Source organism: Aythya ferina (genome assembly GCF_964211825.1).
Source record: "Aythya ferina genome assembly, chromosome: 26".
Lineage (NCBI taxonomy): Eukaryota > Metazoa > Chordata > Aves > Anseriformes > Anatidae > Aythya > Aythya ferina.
Window position 1 is genome coordinate 5,016,490 of NC_140324.1, and position 22,693 is coordinate 5,039,182.

Genomic DNA, 22,693 nt, shown 5'->3' on the forward strand with positions numbered 1-22,693 from the left:
CTTCCAGGAGGAGAGGTCGTATTCTGCTCCAGTGAGATGGGCAAATTGGGGGCTGGTAGCGGGGATGGTGATACCAAAGACGGGACGAACTGGCCAGAAGCTAGTGCTGGGGAACCCAGGCTTTGGTTACCTCTTAGCAGAGCAGCATTTCCCTGAATCCAAGAGGGCTGTTAGGATAATGAAGAGGCCGTGTGCCTCGTGGTCTGAAAGCAGCTGTGGACTTGGAGGTGAGACAGAGCTGAAACATCCAGAAAGCTTCTGAAGCCACAGCTAAAAGCTTCTGCATGCCGCCAGCCAAGTGGTTCCTGCTGCTGTGCTGCGTTACCAGCTCTGCTCGGGGTGCTGATAAAACCTTGCTCCTGCTCTGCTGCTGCTGTTGTACTTGAACGGATGTTTTTTAACGTGCTATTTTCTGTGGGAAGGGTGATCCTATAAAACATTCCAAAAAAAAAAAAAAAGGATGGTTGGAGGGTGGCTGGCTCTTCGCAGAGCCTTTTTGGGAAAGAAAAAGAAGAGTGGCAGAAAATGCCTTAGTGGGGCCTCCTCTGCTCCTGCTGTGCAAAATCCTCGCCGTGTTGGTGGCCCTCTCTGCCCTCGTAGCCGAGATGCCCCGATGAAGGTACCCCAGAGCTGCGAGAAGAGCTGATGAAGATCCCCTGGGTGCTGTGGGAGCCTTGTGCAGGAGGGCAAAACCTATTATTTTGAGGAGGGAGCCTGAAACAACCCCGCTCTTTTTGACTTTGGGAGGGCAGAGAAGCGGCGCAGCCCCCGGGGACACAGAGCAGAGGCTCTGCACTACCCTGCAGGACCAGGGGCTGGGCAGAACACCCTCCCAAGCAGCACAGGGGGCAGCTGGGGACCATCCTGCGCACCCCAGACCCCTCAAAACCGCTCCCGGAGCCCTCCAAAGGCAGCGCAGCGCCCTGCGCGCTTTTTGCGCGCTACCTGCGCGCTCCCTGCGCCGCTACCTGCGCGCCTTCTGCACCCCGCCCCTCCGCCCTCACCCTGAGGCAGCCCGGCCTCCTATTGGCCTCCCGCCGCGCCCGTCAACCGCCTCTCGGCCACTCGGCGCGCGCGAAGCCTCAACCCCTCGGCGCTGATTGGCTGCAGGGCCCGGCGAGGCCCCGCCTCCTCCCAAGCCCTGGCGGGGGTGGGCGGGGGGAGGAGGCCTGGCGGCCGGGAGCCGAGCGCGGAGCGGAGCCGAGCCCCGGTGAGTGCGGGCCGGGACCGCGGTCCCCCCCCCCAAACCCCCGCTACCGGCCCCCGACCGGGCTTTATCCGCCCGGTTCCGCGGCCTCGAAGCCCGGGCAGGGCCGGGGGGACGTCGGTTGGGTTGCGCCGCTTCTCTGCCTCACGGGGACGGGGTGAAGGGGGGGGGGTTGCGGCCGTCCTGTGGCGTGAGGGGGACCCCGGGGGGCGGCTGAGGGGGCCCGGGGGTGGCTGAGGGGATGTGGGGGGGCTGCGGGGGCGGCCCCGTTACCCCTTTACCCTGCTACCCCCTCATTTCCCGGCCCTGTTACCCCCTCGCTCCGTTTCTCCTTGCCCCATTTCCCCCCCCCCAGCCCCGTTATCCCCCCCCGGTGCCCTTCGTGCCCCCCCCGGTGCCTGAGGCGAGCTCCTGGCGGGCTCCGCTTCTCCTTCGAAGCCCTTGGGTGGACGCCGGGCTCAGGAGGGCACCCTCACGCCTCCGCCTGCGCCCTTGGATGTTCAAAAATGAGCAGTTTGGGGCTTTTTTGCACCTCTGGAGCCCCCAGCGCCAGGTGTTTGTGCTGTGGGGTGGGTGTCAGGGGGCGCAGAGGGTGATAAACGCGGGCCTCGGTGCCTTCTCGCTTTTATCTAACCCTATATTAAGCCACAAGTTGCAGAGCGGGGTCGTTTTTCCCTATCAGGTGGGATTTTCCTTCATATTTCGGGATGGGAGTCGTGGCAGCGTTGCAGCGTAACCTGCTGCCCCACCAGCCTGGCACCTGCTTCCCCAGTCCCTTTATTGACCTAAAACCTGTGTTAACGTGAAGGTTGGAGGAGGTGAAGCTTTGTTTGGGTTTGCCTGGCTGTCCCCTTCCCGCTGGCTGTGAATTTAGAGAGGGTTTGGAGCCTGCCAGCGCTTGGCTCTTTTTGGTTGGATTCTTACGCTTCAAACACGCTAACTGCAGGGTTTTTTCTGGATGCCGTGTGCTTTTTGCGACGTGTTTTCCTGCGTGGTTTGGTGGATTTAGAGTGTTGGAAAACACGCTGGTTTTTAAGTGCCTCTGGTTTGGGAGGAGGGTGTGCGTCAAGGAAAAGGAGAGGCGCCTGTGGGTGTTAGAAAACAGCTGCAGGAAGGGAGAGCAAGTAATAAGGGTACCAGCGGGTCGGTGGAGCCACACCAACAACCTGTGGGGGAGCCTGCTTAAAAATAATCCTAGGGCTGGGCATCCAGAGCGCCAGGGCTGGGTCCAGGGCTGACTCTCAGCATCTTCACCTCCATCCCACCAGGGCTGTGAATGTTGAACACGAATTAAAATCATCATTTAGGAGCTCTGCAGGCTGGGCTGGAAGAGAGCTGCCGTGGAGGGGGACAGGACGGGACTGTCCTTGGTGTTGGATTTCAGCAGGAACTCTCTGGCCCCGGTGATTGCTTCAGGCAGGAGGATTTCAGCTCCCGATAGCGCCGTGGGATGAGTCAGGAGCTGCAGTAATCTCTTTTTGCTTGACCTGCAGCTGTAGCTCGTGCGTTGGCTCAGGCAGGCCCAACCGAGAACGCGCGGTTTTGGGTATGTTTACCCAAACGAAGCTTTGTTTGGAGAGGTCACCAAAAATGCAAGGCGGGCACCGCTGTGGCCTTGGGTGCGTGGTTACCTGATGAAGCAGATGGGCTTGGTACAGGTCAGGCAGGTTTGCTGTCAGAAAAAAAAAAGCTCAGGAACCCGAAGGGACTTTTTTGAGTGACTTTGCTGTTCGTTGGATGAAGATGCATTTAGGTTTACACCTTCTTTACATGAAACTGATGCCAATACTTCCCACTGCAGTGTTTCCCATTTTCCAAATGCTGTATAAATCTTCCTGGTGACCCTTTTATGAGGGGAGATCACTTGTTACAGAAAGGCGAACTGAAATGCCAACAACTTACTCCAGGTCATGAGAAAAAACGAGTGCTGGAGGACTGCTCTGCTCTCCAGTTACGCTTTAAATCTGCTCCTCCTTGCTGTTGAGCAGTTAATGATGGTGTGTCCGTGTCGTGGGAGGGTTAGTGCCGCTGGGCTAACAACCTCGATCGACGCAGAGGGATGCTGAGCTCTGCCCCAACTGCTTGTGTGCAAGAGGTGACTGCAACAGCGGGGTGGGACTCGTGGCCTGGCCTGAATCCAACAGTCGATGTGGAAAGCGTTGAGGTTGGCAAATGTCACCTGCTTGGGACGCCTGTGGCTTCTTCTTAATGATGGGAGGTGTTGGCTCGTTCTGTTTTCCACGTGCGTTTTAAACCGTGATGATTTTAGAGCTGAGACTGTAATTACCAGTTACTGTTTTGAAATGGCTCCTGGCGAAGATTGCTCGTGTTATTGCTTGTGTTTCAGATAATCTCAGTTTGAGGTCAGAAATTTCGACTCTGCTGGGATCTGGCACTTCGGGACCTGGTGTGCCTGTTTTATTTGTTTGCTGCCTTCTGTTTCTAAAGGGAGGTGATCCCTGCCTGACAAAAGGAGTGGATTCAGCAGAAGGCCTCAGCCATTCAGTCCCCTGCAGACAAAGCGGTTGTCTGCCTTGCAGATAAGAGCTGGGCTTCGTTTTTTTGGCTGTGGAAAGCGTTGTCGAGGTGTTCCCAGCAACAGTTGTCTCTCTCAAACCGAAGACTGTTTTGTCTTGCCAAGATTTCCTCTGTTCGTGGCTCATGCATTCGTTCCAAGCTTAGTTCAAGACGTGAATCTCCCAGACTCCTGTGAATAGCCAAGCTGTCCTCGCTAGCAGAGGTTTAGATATTGCTTCTCAGTGCTCAGCAACTGCCTGAAGTCAGGTAATCTAAAACCATGCAAAGAATTTGTATCTTCATCCTGATTTACTGGCAGCTTTGAGTCCTCCCTGGCTGAGGGAGGGAGGAGGAGCGTTCGTTTTGTACTTTGGAGCTGAGGAAGCATGTGAAAAATTAAACACTTCCAGATACTATCCTTTGGTGAGTCTTTTAATTAGATTGTCAATGATTCTTTAAAGTCATGCTGACAGTTTCTGTACAGGCCTTTAAAGGAAAAACGCAACGCACTACTCAGAGCTAATGTTTTGGGATCAGATTTATATGCAACTGCAAGATGAATGTGACTGAAGAGAGCTGAGTCTGCAGGGCATATCTGGTTTTGATTTTTAATGGCTTAATCAAACTGGAAGGCAAAGATGGACCTCAGGGGGCCGTCTAGTTATAGTTGATCCCCCTCTTCTGAGTGTTTCAGCCCTTTTTTCTGTGATTTTCTGAGATGCTTTTGCTCCAAGGGTGAATTTAAGGCTGCAGTAATCTCCGCTCTTACCACGTCTCTTTCTCTGTCAGGCTCAATTGCTCAGTTTAACAATTGAAGGCAACCTAATTGAGTGACTTCCCTGGGTACTGTTTAACTTCAGCCTGCCTGGGAAAAACGTGTGAAGATTTCTGCGGGAACTCTCTCGGTTTTCTTTTTTTTCCCCCGATTTAATTATATGCTTTTATCAAGTGGTGTTAACAACGCAATAAAAGAGGAAAACTAAGGAACTGGATAGCTCTGGAGTAACACGAGAAGCTGATGTGTCTGAGCGGAGTCATCCCAGCGACTTTACCTGCGTGGAGTCGATCAGTGCGTGGCCCCAGAGGTGAGCTTTGGCAGGGGGCTTGGACCTGGTGGTCTCTTGAGGTCCCTTCCAAGCCCTACAGCTCGGTGATTCAGCTGTGGAATCGGGTTTGTGCAGTTCACAGCAGTCCGTGTATTCCTTCTCGAGGACATCATCTGGGGAACCACGTGGAAGAGAGGTTTAAATGTTTGTGTATCAGAGGCTAAGCAGAAATCCTGCTGTTATTACGAGGTCTTTAGAAAGCATAAGCAAGTGAAAACCTAAAGGAACTGTCTTCGTTATGCTATAGGCAATGAAGTCCTTCAATTTGAATTTATCTGGGTTGAATTTATTTGGTTTAAAACAGCATTTGTCTCTTGTTTTTGTGTCGTTCTAAGTCCACGTGTTTCATGGGCCCGTCTCTGTGCTGGTAAACTCTGAAGAGCTCTGGGCTGGAAGCCACGTGGATGTGATGGTTGCAGAGATCCCTTTTTACTCTTCACGTTTTAATGGCAGGAACGTGCTGCCAGGGCTACCGTAATCCTGCTTCACAAGCTGCTCACAACTCCCAGGCAGTGAATAAAAAAATCCTACGAGCTCCTGGGTGCTGCCTGCTTTCTGTCCTCAGGAGCAGATAACAATCTGTGTTTTTGGTGGTGATGAGAGAGAAGTGGGTAGCAGGGCTGAGTTCTTCTGCCCGTCTCATGAATGGAGTGCATTTCGTGTGGCACAGAGCTACAGCATCTCGTGGATGCTGAAGTGGTGTGGTTTTACCTTTACCTGTCTGTCCAGGCACTCCCATGTCCAGTGCTTTAAACTCCCCCTGTAATTGCTGCTGGGGTCGTCTGAGCAAAAAGCAAACATTTCACAGAAACTAGCAGCCGTTAGCATTCAGATAGCTGCTGGTGATGACTGTTTGCTTTGCAATCTATCTGCTGTTCTTGCTGGATAGATGACATTCTTTCGGAAATCTTAGTGCTTTGTGACAGGTCTAAATTCCACCGGGGAGTAGCAGACAAACATGTTTTTTTGGTAATGACACGTTGCCAGCCAGCCTCTGGGCTGGGTGCCCAGACTTCTGCTGTTTTCTGCCCGCGTACTACTGTGAAAACCGTAATGACTGGGGCTGCTCTCGCGGTTAAGGCATTTTGCTATAAACAGGTAGTTGCAGGTCTGCCAAAGGTGCTGGCAGAACGGGAGCACCGTGGAGAGGATGAGGAGCGTGACGTCCCCTCAGCCAGCTGTGAGTTTAGTGCAAAGCTCAGCCCTGCACCCTCCTCTGCCTGCTCTTCCTGCAGGTTTTTGGGGCTGGGCTGCTACAGGAACGTGTGTATCTACCTGGCCAAATACATAAAGGAGGGATTTGGGGCTGGTCATGTCGTAGTGACCTGAAGTCCAACTTCTAAATAACCTTTAATTGTGAAATAGGCAAAGGCACGACGAGCTGCAAGCCTGCTCTTTAGCAATGTGATTTTAATTTTGAACGCCCCAACTGGAGAACTTGGGCTCAATCCTCAGTTGTGATGCTGGTCTCCGAAGTGCGTTAGTTCTTCTGATGAGAAACTAATTATCTTAAGGCTGTGTAATTTCAAATATGATGCTGTTGTAGCTATTTCATTCGAACATGATTGGATTCACAAGTGGCTTGGAGAGCTGGAGCTGTTTTTCTCTGAATCCCCCCCTGCTCTGGGCAATGAACTGGCACCTGCCTGTAAGACATTCTTCCTAGTAGGTTGCTTTTATCATCTGAATAACTTGATTCTGTCTCGCCTGTCCTTTTAATCAAAATCACCACCAAGAAAAGTAGAATGTCTAACTTGTCAGCGAGTCAATTTGACAGCTTGATTGAACTTGTTCAGGTATTCATTAAGTGCCGCTAGAGAGAGCTGGGAGAATGGGAAGGGAAGGCTAACAATGCTCCGGTTTTTAATGTGCAGAGCATATTCTGTGCGTCTCGTGGTATGCAGAGAATGGAACTTGCTTTAGCACACAGCTGCTCCTGCAATTGCCAGGGTCCGGGCAGCGTCTCTAGAAAGAGTCCCGGGCTCAAAGGACGATCGGGAAAGAGACCACGGCAGCGAAGTTCCTCGGCTTGTGAAGGTGCCGCTGCCAGAAGGGAGGGCTTGAGCTTCCCTCTTTTGCAACTTGGTAAATGAGCTTTAATCTCTGCCTTGCAAATTAGCATGGCTGAGTTACAGGCAACGTTTTCTTGTTTTCTGGTGGAGTTGAAACTGGATGCCAGAGGAAGTGCTTTGTGCTTTCAATAAACTCTCGTGAGCTTTGTTGTAAAAACACGGTGGATGTTACTCATGAAGCCCCTTTAACTCTTGAACCTGCATTCGCCAGCAGTTTTCCTTTCTGATTATGCATTCTTTAGGGGAATGCTTTGCTCTACAGCTTGTTCGAGGAGTCTGGCTACAGATATGTGACACAGACTCATGTAACTACAATATAAATAACACAGAAGCGTGGTATAAAAAGCCAGTCTGATCTGCAGCTATTTTTTCTTGTTTCCCTTGGCTTTGGGAGTGTAAGGAATGGCTGTGTCTATACAAAATACAGAGATTTTAAAAATGTCCAGCTGCTCCGGATTGGGTTTCTGTGAATTACTTAATGAAGGAGCCTGATATATATGTGTGTGTGTGTGTATATATATATATATATATATATGCAAGATAATGTCTGGTTTCTGATGGCTGGGCCCTTCAGATTCACAGTGAAACTTAAAAGCAAGGCTTTATTCTCTGTCTCTGGTGTGCATCATTAGTCATAACAGCCAGGATTTGGTTAATAACAAAGTCAGAATCCAGCCCAAGTCCAAAATAAAATCTTGTGTTGCTTTGCAGCAGGCAAATGGGAATACAACTAATAAATACTGCTTTTGCATTTAAGGCTCTGCAAGTTTAGGGCTTATATTCCTGTGGAGCACGTGGGCAGTTTTAATGTGTAAAGCTGAGCATATAGACAGGTGTTGGTAAATCAGGGCATCAGGCACTAAAAATAAAGAACAGAGCAGCTCTGAAGAGTATCAAAGAGAATATTGTCGAGTAAATGGAGATCTTCACGGACGTGCATGTTCTAAAATAGGTCCAGGCCTCATAATAGCAGCTTAGTATTTGAGATTTCCTTTTAGTCATCTTTCTCAATCATCTTTCAAAATCACATTTTAAAACAAAGTTGTAGATTGCATTCCTAAGCTCTTTAGCGTGAGTTCTATTTTGGTGGGTTTATTTTTGGTAGAGATAAATCTGATATTGTGACCTACATTGCTTTTTTTGAAATAGCTGGGGATAATATCTCTGCCTGTGATTTCTCTCAGGCTTTCGCTGAAAGATATCACTTTACAATAAATTTCCCGGGTACAAGAGATGAGAAGGAAAGGAAATAAGCAGAGACAGTAATTAGGAATAATCAACAGACTGTGTTCTTCAAAATAATTTAATGAAGTGCTTTTCTCTGCAGTGCTACGAATCATCCTCAGTCCTGAGCCTTACAGGAATTTTGGTTCACAGTCTGATGTGACCGAGTGTCCACGATAGAACTCGTCAGGTGCAAATGGTGATGCCGTTTAGGTCGTGCTTCCGACTATCAGATGTTATCTTTCATTAAAACCTTGAGTTATTACTCTCCGAGCAGCATCCTGAGAGCTCCTCTTTTTGAAAACACCCTCAGGAGTTGTAAACACGTTGATAAGTGTCTTCCCGGAGCTCTAGCAAGTGATGTCTGCTATTAAAGACACCCAGGCGTGTTTGTCCTCCCTTGGAGTGAGCGCGTGGGTCATGCCTAGCTTCATCATCACAAATTGGTCATGCACGAGTACAGACGGAGCTGATCTGGCGCTGGCTTTCCGTTAATATCTCCGCTGCAACCAAGGGGGTTTGGAAGTGAAGTCTGGCACTAATTTATGAGAGCGATGTGGGGGGAAAAAAATAGGTCAGCAAGTATGAAAGGTGCTGACAAGCATATAACGGCTCGAGATTGTTAAAAAGGAAAAAAAAAAAAAAGATCTTGAGGCAGCCTTTCCAAGTAAGCAAGCTGTTGTGCCGTGGGTTTCCTAGGCATCAGACGGGGCAGAGATGAAGCAACTTGCTGGAGGACACGCGAGGAAAGCTGTGCTAGAACCGGGGAGCAGTTGGGGAATTGAGATTTCCTAATATTGCATTCCTTGAAAGGAAGCTGTAGATGGGGCAGAGTGGCTGTTGGAGCGGTCTTGTCACTTAGAAAACTGATCTTTGTTGTTACGCCCCGTTTGTGCATAGATTCAAAACGGGGAGACCGGCTTTGTGCGAGCTCAAGTTTTTCAGGCTTTAGCCCTTTCCTTTCTGCATAACTCAGGATGAAAACTTGCATCAAAAAAAAGCAGAAATACTAGAGAGCCAGATGCTGAAGTGCTAATGCTTTAAATCGAAGCTATCTCTGCATGTAAGCTCTGCAGCCCAGGTTAGGCTGACCTTTCCTTTCACCAGACAAACGAGAGCTTGTTTCGCAGCGAGAAACATCTGTGCAAAGCACGCTGCCTCACTGGCCACGAGCACACGTGCGCTGCAGCTGGGAAGAAAAGGAGTTCTGAAGTCACCGCCGCGCTGCTTTCAGCCAGATCACCACTGTCATCAAAATAGCCCTTGTGGCACGTGTGAGGCATTGGAGCTATCTGTTCCTTAAAATAACCTCCAATTGCTTGTGGCAGGCTCTCTGGATGGACTGCTGTGACTACTTTTTCCATTTTCCAGGCCTGGGTTTTAAATTTCAGCGTGTCTTCTCCAATATCTGAATGATCTAGAGCAGTCAGAACGGGCAGAGACCAAAATCCTCCCTGTAAGCAGTGGAAGAGGGCGGAACAGGATCTGTTTCTTAGCTCCTAGAAACTGTGCATTTGATTTTGAAACTTGCACCTGAGTTCTTTAGGGAGTGAGATGAGTGAATGTGGTCAATGGCACGGTTCTAAGATAGCACCAAAGCACCTTCCTCCCCCTGTCCCTCTCACACATGTCCTTGCACCTCTAAGGAAGGCTCTTCTGGGAGCTTGGGACTGGGGTTTTCCTGCTGAAAATGGCCCTGTGAGTCAGTCCCCCTTCCTTCCTGCCCTGTTTTTTTTGTTGTTGTTGTTTTTTTTTTTTTTATTACTGGGGTATTCACTGCTTGTGACACTAACGCTTGCTTTGTTCTTGTTTTCAACGTAGGAGCCGTAGGTCTTCTGCCCGCTTGTAAGTGCAACTGGTATGGGTAATGGTGTGAGAGAAGGTCAAGTGGATTTCAAACGGCAGGATGTGGAGCCAGCTATATCAACTCATCTTCCTTCAGAGGTAAGAGCAGGGGCTTTGGGGATGCCTGCAGTAGGGCTGAGAGAAGGGTGGCTGCTCTAAAGGAAGCATCTCAGTGAGATTTGAGCTGGGGAGTCCTGAAAGAGCTGCAGTGTATGCATAAGCCGTGCAACTTGGGCTTTCCCAGGACAGCCAAGGAGCTCCAGCCCTCTGGGAAGAGGCTGGGAGCTGACAGGCAGGCAGGGCTGTGTTCCTTGCTCAAGGTTACGTCTTGTTATGTCTTCAGTGGCAGAGCTGGGAAGAGAGCCATAAGCATTGCTTCCCTGCTCATGCTGTTGGTAATAGGCTCCTCTTAGAAACACGGGGAGAGAAAGTTGCAGTGAACCTTGCTCTGGTTTAGATCAGGGTTTCTGCTCGTGTGGAATTGCCTCGCTAGAGGTGTGAGGCCAGAACTTAGGCTGAAGTTCACACAGCGCTGCCTGTGCGTGGCTAACCTTGCATTTGGCACCCAACAGGCAGAGACTGGACAGGAAAATTGAACTGAACCATGTATTTCTGTAATAAAAATTAACTTTTTTAGCTGGGAAGCATTCTGAGGGGGTGTGAAAAAAAAAAAAAAAGTTAACTCCTCTATGAAGACACAAAGCACATCAAAAGTTAACGTTCTTAAGCCCGGGCTTGACTTGTCTTTCAGTCCGTAACCTTCACGGTGTTAGATTTCAAGTCATTTACTTGCTTTCTGCCCATGTGTTACGAGAAGATAGCTGCTTTATAAATATGAGCTGTGGCAGGAATGTCAATAACAGAAACGCTTCCATTCCATTTATCATAGTAGGAAGCCTGTCTTGTTTTATTCCTGGGATCTGGGGGACAATGTAGGAATAAGGCTTGTGTGTTACTAGAAGGGCAAGAGAGAAATTTAACTTCTCTACATGGCTAAATCATGAGCACATGAGCAGCTAGTGACTTAGCTTTTAGAAATCAGGAGAAAACAGTGCTTGTGAGAGGTGGCAGACCTAGGAACTTGGCATTTTGGCAGGCAAATCTGAGCGTGGTTCTTAACGAACTGACCAGGAATTTATTGTGCTTGGAATTTGCCATTTTGAAGGGAATGTTGACATTTCCAAAATCCTGGCATTGCTTTTTAGCTGTCTCAAGTCTTTCATGAAGAGATTTTGTCTGAGAAGTAGAGTAGCTGAAAATGGCCAGCTGGTGGTCCTTGTCTGTTGAAGGGAAACTAAAACAAAAGTCCTAAAGAATGTTCTTGATCCTTGGCACCTTTGCAGAGGAAAGAGAACTCTTTAGTTGAGTGTTGAGAAGATATTTTTTTTTTTTGCTTTTTTGAAAAGCATTCCTACCTCCGTTGGCAGGTAGGAATAGAAATGAGAACATTCTCATACAGGGCTGGAAGGGACGGGGAAGTTCTTGCAAACAACATGACAAACCAATTCAGGGCAATGCAGCGATGAGATGCATTTCTGGGGGCACAGTGCAATGAGTGTCTGGCGTTGCTGTACCAGAGTTTGTTTGCTCATAGGAGTGAGATTGCAGGATAATGTGGGTGTGCACACCTGAGTTTGGCTCATCCATGTCCTTAGGTGGAGGTAAATATTACAACTTCTGTTTAGGATCAGCTGTGTCACACTGAACAATGTTTTGTTGCAGGGCGTCCAGGAGCAAAAGAAGGTTCTCAACTCCCTGATGTCTGGTGCATTGGCTGGTGCTGTTGCTAAAACTGCAGTAGCTCCACTGGATAGGACAAAAATCATGTTTCAAGGTAAGTCCTGCTGGCTTTTGCAAAATACTCTTACTTTATTGTTAGCAGAATCCAAACCAGCACCAAACCTGTCCGGCCAGCCTGTCTTGCAGTGCTTCGACCTGCAGAGACCTGGCAGGATGCAGGCAGAGTAGCGACATTACCACAGTGAATCGAGTCTGGAAACCCATTGTTTGAGTTCTGGTAGGATTATTGCAGATGTTAATCAGCTGTTCGTCTGGACCGTGCTCCTGGATCCAAGTCTTGTGGTAGTCAGCAGGAGTTTTGCTATTCTGGTGTAATGCGGGTGCACGTACTGCTGGCTGGAGGCAGATGACTGTGGCTTGTGAGCGTTGGGTGGCTGTGTGTGCTCTGTGACATAAGGCAGAGCTTTGGAGTGCAGAATAAACAGACACTGGAAAGGCTGCGTTTGAGGGGATTATTGGTATCATTTCACATTTCTGTGCTTGTTCAATTTGGAGAAATAATTTCAGGAGGGAAAAGGAGCAGTGTAAGGGGATGTGGTGAGACTGGAAGGATGCAATTGAGCTGTCTGAGTTCCTTCAGGCTGGATGCCAGGCTGTGCCTGCTCAAATGTGTGCAGTCTTCCCTAGTAAGAGTTGTGTTGTATTCCAGCTCAATTGGTTTGGTTAGAGTTGAGGTTAATTATGAAAAGTGCTGTGAGAGACAATGAAGCTGGCGTACCTAGCTTTGTGTTACAAAATGCTTTCTGGAGCCCATAAACTGAGTGTGGAACTGAAAATGCCATCCAGCTGATGAGAATAGGAAATTCTCATGCATTTAGTGGGGTTTGGGGTTCAACCCCTTGATGGGTTCTTTCCAGTTCCCCTGGTTCAGTGCAGGAGCCATCAGCGATGTTGATTGTCCCAGCAGGAGAGGTGCAATCGATTGATGCAGCAGACATTTTACGAGGCCAAGAATTTTAAATCTGGTTGCCATCCCAGATTAAACGAATTGGGTAGGTTTACTCTAATCCCTGGATGAGATTTAATTTGAAATTGACTTTCATTTGACATGATTTTCGTTCTTGGCATAGCAGGGGCCGAGGTCTGGAATGGAAGGGATATAGATCAGGGCGTTACAGCTGTGGGGAGCTAAAGCCTTGGGTGGGCGCAGGCTGGGATTGCGTCTGCGACCAGCTGCTTCTGTAGCAGTGAGGACGTGCTGTGCTTTCTCACCAGAGCAGGCTCTGTAGTTCATCTAAGGTTGGAAATGTCAGGATCAGAGGTGAGATGGAAACTGCAGAACTGGGGTGAGTCAACAGCTGTCCGTGCAAATCACCATTAACATGCACAGGCCTGAGTGTTATAAAAGGACCTGTTTGGTTTGGCCCATTTAGCTTGCTGCAAAGGATATGACTAAAAATTGCCTGTTTTGACCATCCTCTTGTTATCTAATGGATTTCCTACTCTCACTGTTCTGAAGGGTTTTGTTACAGGCCCTCTTCACAGAAAGGGTAAAGGGAAAGCATCTTCGGGTCGTGTGAGCTAGGAAGGTCCTTGGTTGAGAGACTGAGGAGTTTTCCTGTGGAAGCTGGGGAAAAGACTCTTTTCCATTGCAGAGTCAGCTGCAAGTGGTCATTGAGGTGTTTTTAGTTCTATAAAAAAAAAAAAAAGTTTGAATTGCATAAAGGAGCAGTGTGGTGAAAATGTATTTGCATGTGATTGTTTGATACACTTGAGAGGTTACAAGTCTCAAAGGAGTTTGAAAGAAACTGCAATAGACACTTAATTGGAACCACGTTTCATTAGCGTTGCTGTTCGGGTTTTAGCCTGGGTTTTCTTCCTGCAGTAGGAATGTTACAAAACAGAGCTGCCGTATGCCAAACAAATCTTGCTTCCAAATGCCTTGTGTATTACATAGTTAAAGAGATGCTGTCAATTTGAATGGATGCAAGAAAAGAAGCTGAGCATTCATCTGAGTTCTGTTAGGATGAAACCATTGTTGCGTGGAGCCTCGCTAAACAGACCCGCTCTTGGCTGGATTCTGGCATTAGTCTGGAACCTGAGTGTGGAAATGCTCTACTGAAATCGGTTGTGGGTGTTCCTTTTTTATTGCAATTGTTATTCACTAATTTTAATGCTTTAAGAAGTGACAAACTGAGCATTTTCATAAAAGTAGGTGGGAAAATGAACTCATCTGCTGAAGTGTGTTTGGGAAATCTTTTTTCTTTGTTATAAAGAATCTTTTTTTTTTTTCCTTGCATTCATTCTTTTGCTTTTATTTTTATTCCTTAAATATCTGTATGGTTTCTTTTAATCAATCTAAACGTATTGCAAGACCTAATACTCGCTTTTTCTTTTTAGTGTCTTCAAAAAGATTTTCTGCCAAGGTGAGGTGATGTCTGTCTCCTGTTGTCCTGAAGTGTTTGATTAATAGTAGTAATAGACCTAAAAGCACCTTTTGTTTGTATATAACATCCTTGTTTGAGGTTTTATTAGCAGCACTCATAGTGAAAGAGCACAGAGGGCTGGAAACAGTATATAATACTTAATTATAATACTGTTAGGACAGCACTCTTCCTTGTTAATGTTTTTGCTCATCGTCAAGCACTGAGGGGCCTCAGTCCTCGCTCATGCTCCAGGTTCTACCTTTGACAGTAAATGTGGCTTCCCTCCAAGCTGTATTCTGCTAGGAATTCTCCTCTAGTGATTGCTTTTTCCCTCTCAGCCATCACTGGAATTGTTTCAGAATACATAGGAAACTTGAACCTGGGAGCTGATTGCAGTCGTGGCTTGCTGGATGTTTTGTTGCATGTGCGTTGCAGATGTTCCACGTGTGCTGTGCTAATATGTGTAATCCAAATGTTTCTGCCTTATGCTAAGAGGATTAATTTGGGTGGAAAAGTGGTTTGTGCATCATCAGTCCAGCTCTTTGCCTTGCCCTCAGAGAGAAAATGAAGATGTTGTGAATGTAAAACTGTCTTCCTAGCTCCACTTTTTTTTTTTTTCTCTAATGTAGCTGATCCGTCTCCCTAGAGCAGAGGTTTTAGCTGTCTCTTTCTGGAGTCGGGGTTGTGAGTGTAAACAGCTGATACCAGCTTACTGAGGTTATGGGGGGAAGGAGGATTTGGAAAGGTTAAGCTATAGGGTCACCTTTTCCCCCCTTCTATTGTTTGGATTCCTCTTATCATGATCTCCTGCTCTGACCTTTGATCCGTTGCCTGCAGGAAGCCTACAGGCTGATTTATCGCACCTACCTCAATGAAGGCTTCTGGAGTCTCTGGCGGGGGAACTCAGCCACCATGGTCCGTGTGATCCCTTATGCTGCCATTCAGTTCTGCGCGCACGAAGAGTACAAGCAGCTCCTGGGGAGTTACTACGGCTTCCAGGGAAAGTAAGACGCAGCACGGCTTTGATCCTTGCAGAGGAAGATGGAGCAGTTTGTGGGACCGTAGGTCGTAGGGAGGGAGCACGTTTCTCTGCTGTTTGCAGGCTTGCTGAATTGAAAGCTGTTGGTACAGAGTTGTGCCAGCTTCTTTCGTGATAGGTTTGCAAAACAGGACCTGTGAGGGGGCTGAGCAAAAGGCTTCTAGTCTTGCACAGGGAAAACACTGGTGAGAAGACCCTGTTTTCTAGAGGCATGAGCAAGAAGTGGCCTAGACATAAAGTTAGCACTTCCCTGTGCTGTTAGTGGGCAGGCAAAACAAAGAGCTTTTCTTTGCAGGAGAAGCAACGAGATCCAGCCTTGTGCTGTTACCTGAGCCCTTTTTCTATGTGCATGTGGCCTGAGCCTCTTGCTCTTGGGCATGTAGTGTCTGAGACACCCCCAAGTCAGGCTTTCTGTCCTCTAAGACCTCAGTCTTGAACAGCTGTGGCAAACCACAGCAGCTTCACCCCATCCCACCCCAGCTCTCTCCAGTCCACAGGCAGGGAAGGGATTCAGTAGCTGACAGAGTAGAGCCGTGCTGAAAAGCCACGTAGCGTTACCAGCTCCAGGTGATCTCTTTGGTCTCTTCTCTCACCTTACTTTAGAGCGCTGACACCCTTTCCTCGATTCATTGCTGGCTCTCTGGCAGGCACAACGGCTGCCATGTTAACCTACCCCTTGGATATGGTCCGTGCTCGAATGGCTGTCACGCCGAAGGAGATGTAAGTGCCTAATGAAAGCAAGTATTAGCACCATGAACAAACGCAGAACTTTCTTTTAAGGTCAGATGACTTTTTTTCCCCCCATTTTCTGGGTCACTTCTTGCTCGGAGCCTTTGCTGTAAGAAACCTGTTACCGTGTGGGTCTGAGCACTGATGAAATGACCACAGCCCTGTTTAGTTCTCGGACTGGAAGGAGATGGAGACTCAAAAATCTCACTAGAAAAACTGATTTGTTGGCCTGCTAGGAGGCCAGCTGGCACAATGCCTCTGGAAGAGTTCTAATAGACAGGATAGCACATTGTGATAGGGCTACAGGAGAGCTTGTGACTGGGCTTCTCCATTTGCAGACAGGCTTCTAAAATCCTTTCTGAGCTGTCTGATGAGCTCAGAGCTGAATTAATTAATTGTTGATCCTTCAGAAAGTCCTGTTGGAAATACGACCCGTATGTGCAGGCACTAACTAGCGCAGATTTGGTTTTCCTGTGTCCACGTGCTAGGTACAGCAATATTGTTCATGTCTTCATCCGAATATCCCGAGAGGAAGGATTGAAGACATTGTATAGAGGATTTACACCAACCATCCTTGGAGTGATTCCATATGCCGGGCTTAGCTTCTTCACCTATGAGACGCTGAAGAAACTACATGCAGGTAAAAGCAACTTTTTCTTTGCTTTCAGATGAAATGCCATAGGCTTTTGGCCAATTTGAGGTGTTTGAATTCAATGGTGTAAGTCGTAGTATTTCCGTCTCACACCTCCTTGTTCCTCTGCAAGTCCTGACTGCAGAACGGATTTGGGTATATCCCATATCAGCTAACCCCCAAACTGGGAACGAAATCTCAGGAGCAAGGAGGTGCTCAGTCCTCCCTCTGGCTCCCGGCCCACTCGACCTTAGTCACGTGCTTATTACGAGCAGCTTTCCACCCTCTGCTACTTTCTCTTTCCCAGATCACAGCGGGAAATCTCAGCCATCCCCTCCGGAGCGCCTTCTGTTTGGTGCCTGTGCAGGCTTGATCGGCCAGTCGGCTTCCTACCCCCTGGATGTGGTTCGCCGACGGATGCAGACGGCGGGGGTTATGGGACACACGTACAGTTCCATCCTTCTCACCATGCAGGAGATTATACGAGAAGAGGGACTAATCCGGGGCTTGTACAAAGGACTCAGCATGAATTGGGTCAAAGGTCCAATTGCAGTGGGAATAAGCTTCACGACCTTTGACCTGACGCAGATCCTTCTCCGTAAATTACAGCACAGCACTAATGTTGAAAGGTAGTAGCTTAATCCCCACAGCCCTGGCTGGAGAAAAGTACAACACGTGTAGAAAGAGCAATGCTAGTGTTCCCTCACTTTGTACGTGCTCTCCTGCAGCTGAGAACTTTATCTTTCTTGTTTGTTTGTTCACTTTGTGGTGGTGATGGGCTTTTTTTTTTCCCCTTTTTTTTTTCTGTTTAACGAGCCTCTGTGTTTGGAAACCTCAACCTGAAACTAACCCTTTCCTAAAAGAAATTCTTCTTACTGTTCTGCGGACCTGTGTCCTCTAGAGTAGCTGCCTCATCCTTTATGTCTTACTCTTTGATACCAGGAGTGGAGCCTCTCAAACAAACATGTGCTGCTGCTGGCTCCTCACCTGGTCTCTGTGGGCAGGTGAAGTGGTGGATGATGAAAGAAAGGACTCGGTGCTGTTAGAGTGAACTCCTGGATTTGGGAAGTGACTGCTACTCCTGGTAGGCAGCTCTTACTGCACATGTGTGAGCTGGAGGCAGTCTGCCAAGTGCAATATTGCAGTTAATCTGTAGGGAATTCCAGATTCCTCTGACCTGTAAGCACTGGTCTCTGTAAAACAGGACGCAGCAGGATTTAACAGGTCCGGGTCACTTCTTTTGTTCTGGAAGTTGAATGTGAGCTGTGGCTGGAAATGCTGCCCTTTTTCTAATGTTCTTTTCATTTCTGGGTTGAGTTGCATAAAATATCCCTTGCTTGCAGTGTCCCTCTGAGATTACCAAAGACTGTAGACAGCAGGGGAGGAAAGCTCTGAGCAGTTTTGTAAATCAAATTCTTATGTTTGTTGTCAGTGTCGTTGACTAGGAGCTGTGCCTGGATTCACAAACTGGATTGAAGCAAACTGCAGTAGTGCTTTTGGGCCATCTGAACCCTTCCATTGTTGTCGTGGTCTTAAAGGCAGCATTTTCTGAGGGATTTGGAAGGCTGTGCCCTAGACGAGAAAAAGAACTGTTACATTCTTAAATTCCAAGCAGTTATATCTTTCAGTATTATTGTCGCTGCTTTATGCGTTTTGCAAGAACAAACATCTCAAAGATGCACATGTGATGCAGGTTTAGCTACCCTGACAAGCTGTTTGTGTCTGGTGAAGGCAGCCTAGTAGTCACCTCGAGCTGCTGGCCCTGCTTCCGAACAACATTCTTGTCATTTGCCTGCTTTGTAGGTTGCATCACCTCTGTTCGTTAGTCCGTACCTGAGCCCACTTGGTTTCGTTCCTGGAATTCTGGACTGTGTCCTCAAGAGAATGGGCTCCCCAATCAGTATTGACCCCTCAAAAATGAAATAGAGTGCCAATCGTTTCCAGTTGCAATCGGAAAATGAATGGTAAAGTACCTTTCATTGTTTCTATTTCAAGTCAGGCTTCAGAGAAACGGAGATTTGAGGGTGGTTTTGTTTTATGTTCCGTTCCTGTATTAAATTTGGAGTGCAAGAGAGGTCACAATGAGCTTTAGACTTCTCTGCGAATCCGATTCCACGAGCCAAGATTAAAAATCCATTTCCAGCTGATACAGTTCATGTAGAGGGGAGATAACATACAAAAGAAAAATAAGGCATAATTTAAAAGCTGTTCTTCTCTGGTGTATATATTTTAGCCATTGTAGTTCGAGCCTTGTGTCACGGCTTTATTAATGGGAATGGAGGTAATTGCACAATTGGTAGAAATAGCTTTCGCCTTTCTTTTGTCTTTGCACTTGTTCTTTGGAGCATAACTTGCTTCTAATGCCAAATATTTCCCTAGGAATCGAGCACCTGTGCTTCCATTTTGTGGTCACAGTGGAGAGTCAGCATTTTGAAGTATTAGCACGCGTGTTGATCCCAAAACACGGGGTCGATCGTACTTTAATGGTTGTGGATGGGCGAGGTATTAACCTCAGTAATTTCTGCCCCTAAGCCCACAGATGATGATGATTTCCCTTGTGAAACTTGACTGCAGTCACTGATTTACCTTGTAATTAATGTTAGGTGTTGTCCTAAGAGGCTTCAGAGATGGTAGCCATGAAATCTGTGTATTTTTTTTGCCCCCGTTGTCAGTGGAAGATTACCAGCTGTCCTCTTCGTTTGGGTGAAAGGTTTAGTCCTTTGCAAGAGCTCTGATTTCTTTTCTCCAATGGAGAAGCCAATTAACTTCTGCTCTTGTCTTTCTCTTGTTTGGCCCAGGGAGGAAACACTAAGGCAGTTGCATCCTACCACAAAAGTGAGGTACAGACCGAGGAGAGTTTGGTGGTTGACTGTGTGTACGTGTGTATGGGTGTCTGACTGTGAGTACAATCCATGCCAAGTTCTCTCTCAGCTTGGAAGCTGCTGGTTCAAGGCACGGCCCTTTCTGCACAGCTGGTGGCCACTGTATGAACAGGAAAGGGAGCAGAATTGTGGCGTCCAAGCTTGAGCAGGCTGCTTTGCTCCCAGTACGGCTCCCAGTCTGAGGCGAGCGCAGCAGACCTTGTCTTAGGAGGTGTTGAGCATCGCTGAACCCCTGGGGCAACAGAGGTGGCTTAATTCCTCCTGGCTCCTAAGAAAGGATTTACACTGGATGACTAGCCTCTTGTTTGGGACCGAACAGGAGGATGGATTTGCACGGGGTACCTTCTGCCACATCAGGAGTGCAGCTGATGTGTTAAATGAACAGGAAAACTGTGGAGGAGACAGCTCCTGGCTGGGCGGCCCTTGCATTGCTCCCCCTTGCACCATGAAAGCGGTGCGAGCAGCTCGTCTAGGGCCTCAGGACCCCGAGCTGAGAATGGAGACCTGAAGTACAGCCAGGCTTGGAAGTACTGAGCTGAGAGAAGCTGTTCTTTAATTAGCAGCTGCACCTGCTTTTAATTCAACGAACTTTTAGCCAAACGTGGTTTTCCAAGTTTTACAGGCTGAGCGCTCATTCAGAGGCAGATCTGAATTCAGTCTGTAATGGTTTTGGTGCTTTTGTTTCTTGGGCAAAAGAGTAACTGTGTTACTGCTTTGGGCTGTTTTAAATAGCTTTTCTTTTTTTTTTTTCTTTTTTTTTTTTTTAAATCTGATTTGAATGTAGAAGAGGAGAAACGGAGCGTTCTCTTCCTGTCTCTTAATCCTTGCATGAATTGTGACGTGTTCCAGATCTCTGTGCTGCCTGGAATGAGTGCCTGAGGAGTTTCGGGCATGGTGATTTGGAATGGGAAGGTGCCTGTGGTGTGCTGGCAAGGAAGGTCTGTTGCCTTTAGGTCTGAGAAAGAAGACAAGTCTAGCAGGAATATCCTCTAGTCCTTCTTTTCTTTAGGACTACTTTACTACCACAAATTCTGATTTGTTTTTTTTTTCCTTTTGCTCTTCTCAGATTCCTTGCTTTTTATTTTCAACTCACGTATCTTAATGTTCTCTAATGCATTACTGCCAAACATTCGTTCGTGCTTATTTCTTCTCGTCCGTTCTCCCTTTCTTCCTGATTCTGCACCTTTAGTCCTGCACTAGCACTTCGAGAAAATCAGGTCCAATGAAATGCATCCAAAATGACAAAACTGCAGTTTTGACAGCGATCCCTGAAACAGCCCAACGAGGCTTCCTGCTCACCGGCAAGGATACCTCCGTTTGGGGGCAAGAAGTTAAAGGCACTAGGGAATGGGGCAGGAGGTTTTCTTGAAAGGTTCTTGAATTAATTGCCCAGTCTAGCGCCTTTCCTTCTGCACATGCTTGAAATGCTGCTTGTCATGTCCTCTGTCGGTACCTCCACGCGATGCTCACTGTGCTCTGTGACGGTGGCTGCTTGCTGGGTCGGCAGCTCGGGGAGAGCTTGTACTTCTGGAGGCTCAGAGGGTCGGGTGAGGGAGGTTTGTATGCCAGAGGTGGGACCTGAGCTGGCTTCTTGCAGATCCCTTTGCCCTGCGTGCCCCGCCAGTTCCCCGGCAGGACAGGCTGGGAGCTGGTGGGACCGTGGTGGAAGCACTGGAAGGGGAATCCCGGCCTCATGAGGCACGAAGTCACAGCCAGCCCTGAGATGGGTGGCGTGGTGTAGCACTGGTACTCGATGAGAGCTCTTCCAGAGCAGCTCCCTGCCTTCTCTGGAAGAGTAGTGGTACTTCTGTTTTTGTAGCCTTCCACCGAGAAGGACTCGAGCACTGTCATCTTCACTCTGTGGTGGCACGAACACGAAAGCAGGTGAGGCACGAAAGGAGACTTTGGGCAGAAGCACTGTGGCGACCCTGAGCGTGTCTGGTGCCAGTTCCAGGTGGGAAGGAGGGGAGGCAACGCCGTGCAATCCTTCCCGTGCCATTTGTGCAGTGTCTGACCGCGTCCTCAGGCTCTGTGGAGAGCCAGGGCACGTCACAGACCCTCCCTGACCGGACTGGGCCAGAGAAAAGGAGGTGGCCGTCCTACAAAACAGCCTTTTTATTGTAGGGGCCGCTTCCTCCTGCTCCCTCTGCCTCCCCCTTACACGCCGTGTGACACAGGGTTTCCCAGCACTGCTCACTGCCTGTGTGGTCTATGCATATATTAGCACAAACACTGTTAAATGCCTTTTGTCGGGACGTGTCCTCCCCGTCGGTGTGTGTGTGTGCGTGTGCGCGCGTCAATTTGGACTGCTTTTCTTGGATCTGGAGTTCTATTTTATTGCAGTGAAGACACTTTGTTATATAATGTTTATATATTTTAAGATTTGTGCCAAGAGAGGATGTATATTTAATAAAAAATCTAATTGACTTTGCAGGCTCTTTTTCAGGTTGTCTCCTGTTGGACTTTGCTCATCAGAGAGAGGGGGCCCGGCATACACGGGTGGGTTATCGAGGGATTAACCACGGGGGTGTCGGGGCTGGGGGTTCTTCTTGTGGGACCGACCATTTGCCTGGCCCTGCAAGTCTCCTGTGCATGGGGCTCCCTTGGAAGTGCACGCTTTGGTGTTTGGGGTCATGCACATGTGGCTTCGTGTGGAAGCAGGGGGGCGAGCAGCTCTGGGGCTGTTTTCAAGCCTTTGCTGTCCCCGTCCCCAGCGCCGCGGTGTGGGACGGGGACGGGTGTGCAGTGGCAGCAGGTGGCACTGTCGGCTTAGGCATGGCCCAGCGGCTGCCCTGAAGTTGGGGTCCCCTGGCTGCTGCTCAGCCCTGCTCAGATCTTGGGGTTTTCAGGGCTTTCAGCTGCATTTCAGGTCTGGCGTGCTCTTGTTGTGAGGAAAAGATCCCACAGCGGGGACAGATCCTGCCCTCCCTGCGAGGCAGGGCTGAGCTGATGTCCTGGCTGCATCCCTGGGGAAGCAGAGACCTGGAGGCCGTGAGATTTGCACCAAACCTTGCAGGGAGCCTTTGAGAGCTGGAGAACAGCCCTCACGTGCTGCGCTGTCCCCCTCCACCTGGCCCAGCTGCTCCTCGCTCCTGCTGCCCGAGGTTAGCATCTCCACCAGGTTGGTTTGGGCCCCGCAGCGAGCTGTGCTCGCAATTTTTCCTGCTGCCCCAAGCAGGAGCAGCTCTGCAGGACGCAGGCAGTAACGAGGGGATCCCGTTTTGCATGGAAGCAGGGTGGGAAGGCAGGGATCACTGCTTTCTTTCCTCCCTGCT

The 22,693-nt window shown here is 48.5% G+C and overlaps 1 protein-coding gene across 5 annotated transcripts; it reads left to right on the plus strand.

Moving 5' to 3' along the window:
- The first annotated feature begins 1,145 nt into the window (after window positions 1-1,145).
- Window positions 1,146-21,845, plus strand: SLC25A42 (solute carrier family 25 member 42). Of its 5 annotated transcripts, XM_084498928.1 has the most exons (9): window positions 9,242-9,400; window positions 9,498-9,582; window positions 9,948-10,070; window positions 11,694-11,805; window positions 14,112-14,137; window positions 14,975-15,141; window positions 15,780-15,896; window positions 16,394-16,545; window positions 16,844-21,845. In XM_084498928.1, exons 3-9 carry the CDS (start codon window positions 9,987-9,989, stop codon window positions 17,167-17,169), a joined length of 984 nt encoding a protein of 327 aa, XP_084355054.1. In that variant the 5' UTR covers window positions 9,242-9,400; window positions 9,498-9,582; window positions 9,948-9,986; the 3' UTR covers window positions 17,170-21,845. The 5 variants fall into 5 exon arrangements, with proteins under 5 accessions (XP_084355053.1, XP_084355056.1, XP_084355054.1 ...); XM_084498927.1 differs by lacking the exons at window positions 9,242-9,400; window positions 9,498-9,582 and adding an exon at window positions 1,146-1,210; XM_084498930.1 differs by lacking the exons at window positions 9,242-9,400; window positions 9,498-9,582 and adding an exon at window positions 4,314-4,809.
- Window positions 21,846-22,693: the final 848 nt, after the last annotated feature.

What these genes read in the sequence shown, in the direction of transcription:
- SLC25A42 (XM_084498927.1), top strand. Translation starts at nt 9,987, where the DNA reads ATGGGTAATGGTGTGAGAGAAGGTCAAGTGGATTTCAAACGGCAGGAT. An exon ending in CAAAAAGATTTTCTGCCAAG is followed by an intron (nt 14,138 to 14,974) that starts GTGAGGTGATGT and finishes CGTTGCCTGCAG; the next exon opens with GAAGCCTACAGGCTGATTTA. An exon ending in GCTGAAGAAACTACATGCAG is followed by an intron (nt 16,546 to 16,843) that starts GTAAAAGCAACT and finishes TCTCTTTCCCAG; the next exon opens with ATCACAGCGGGAAATCTCAG.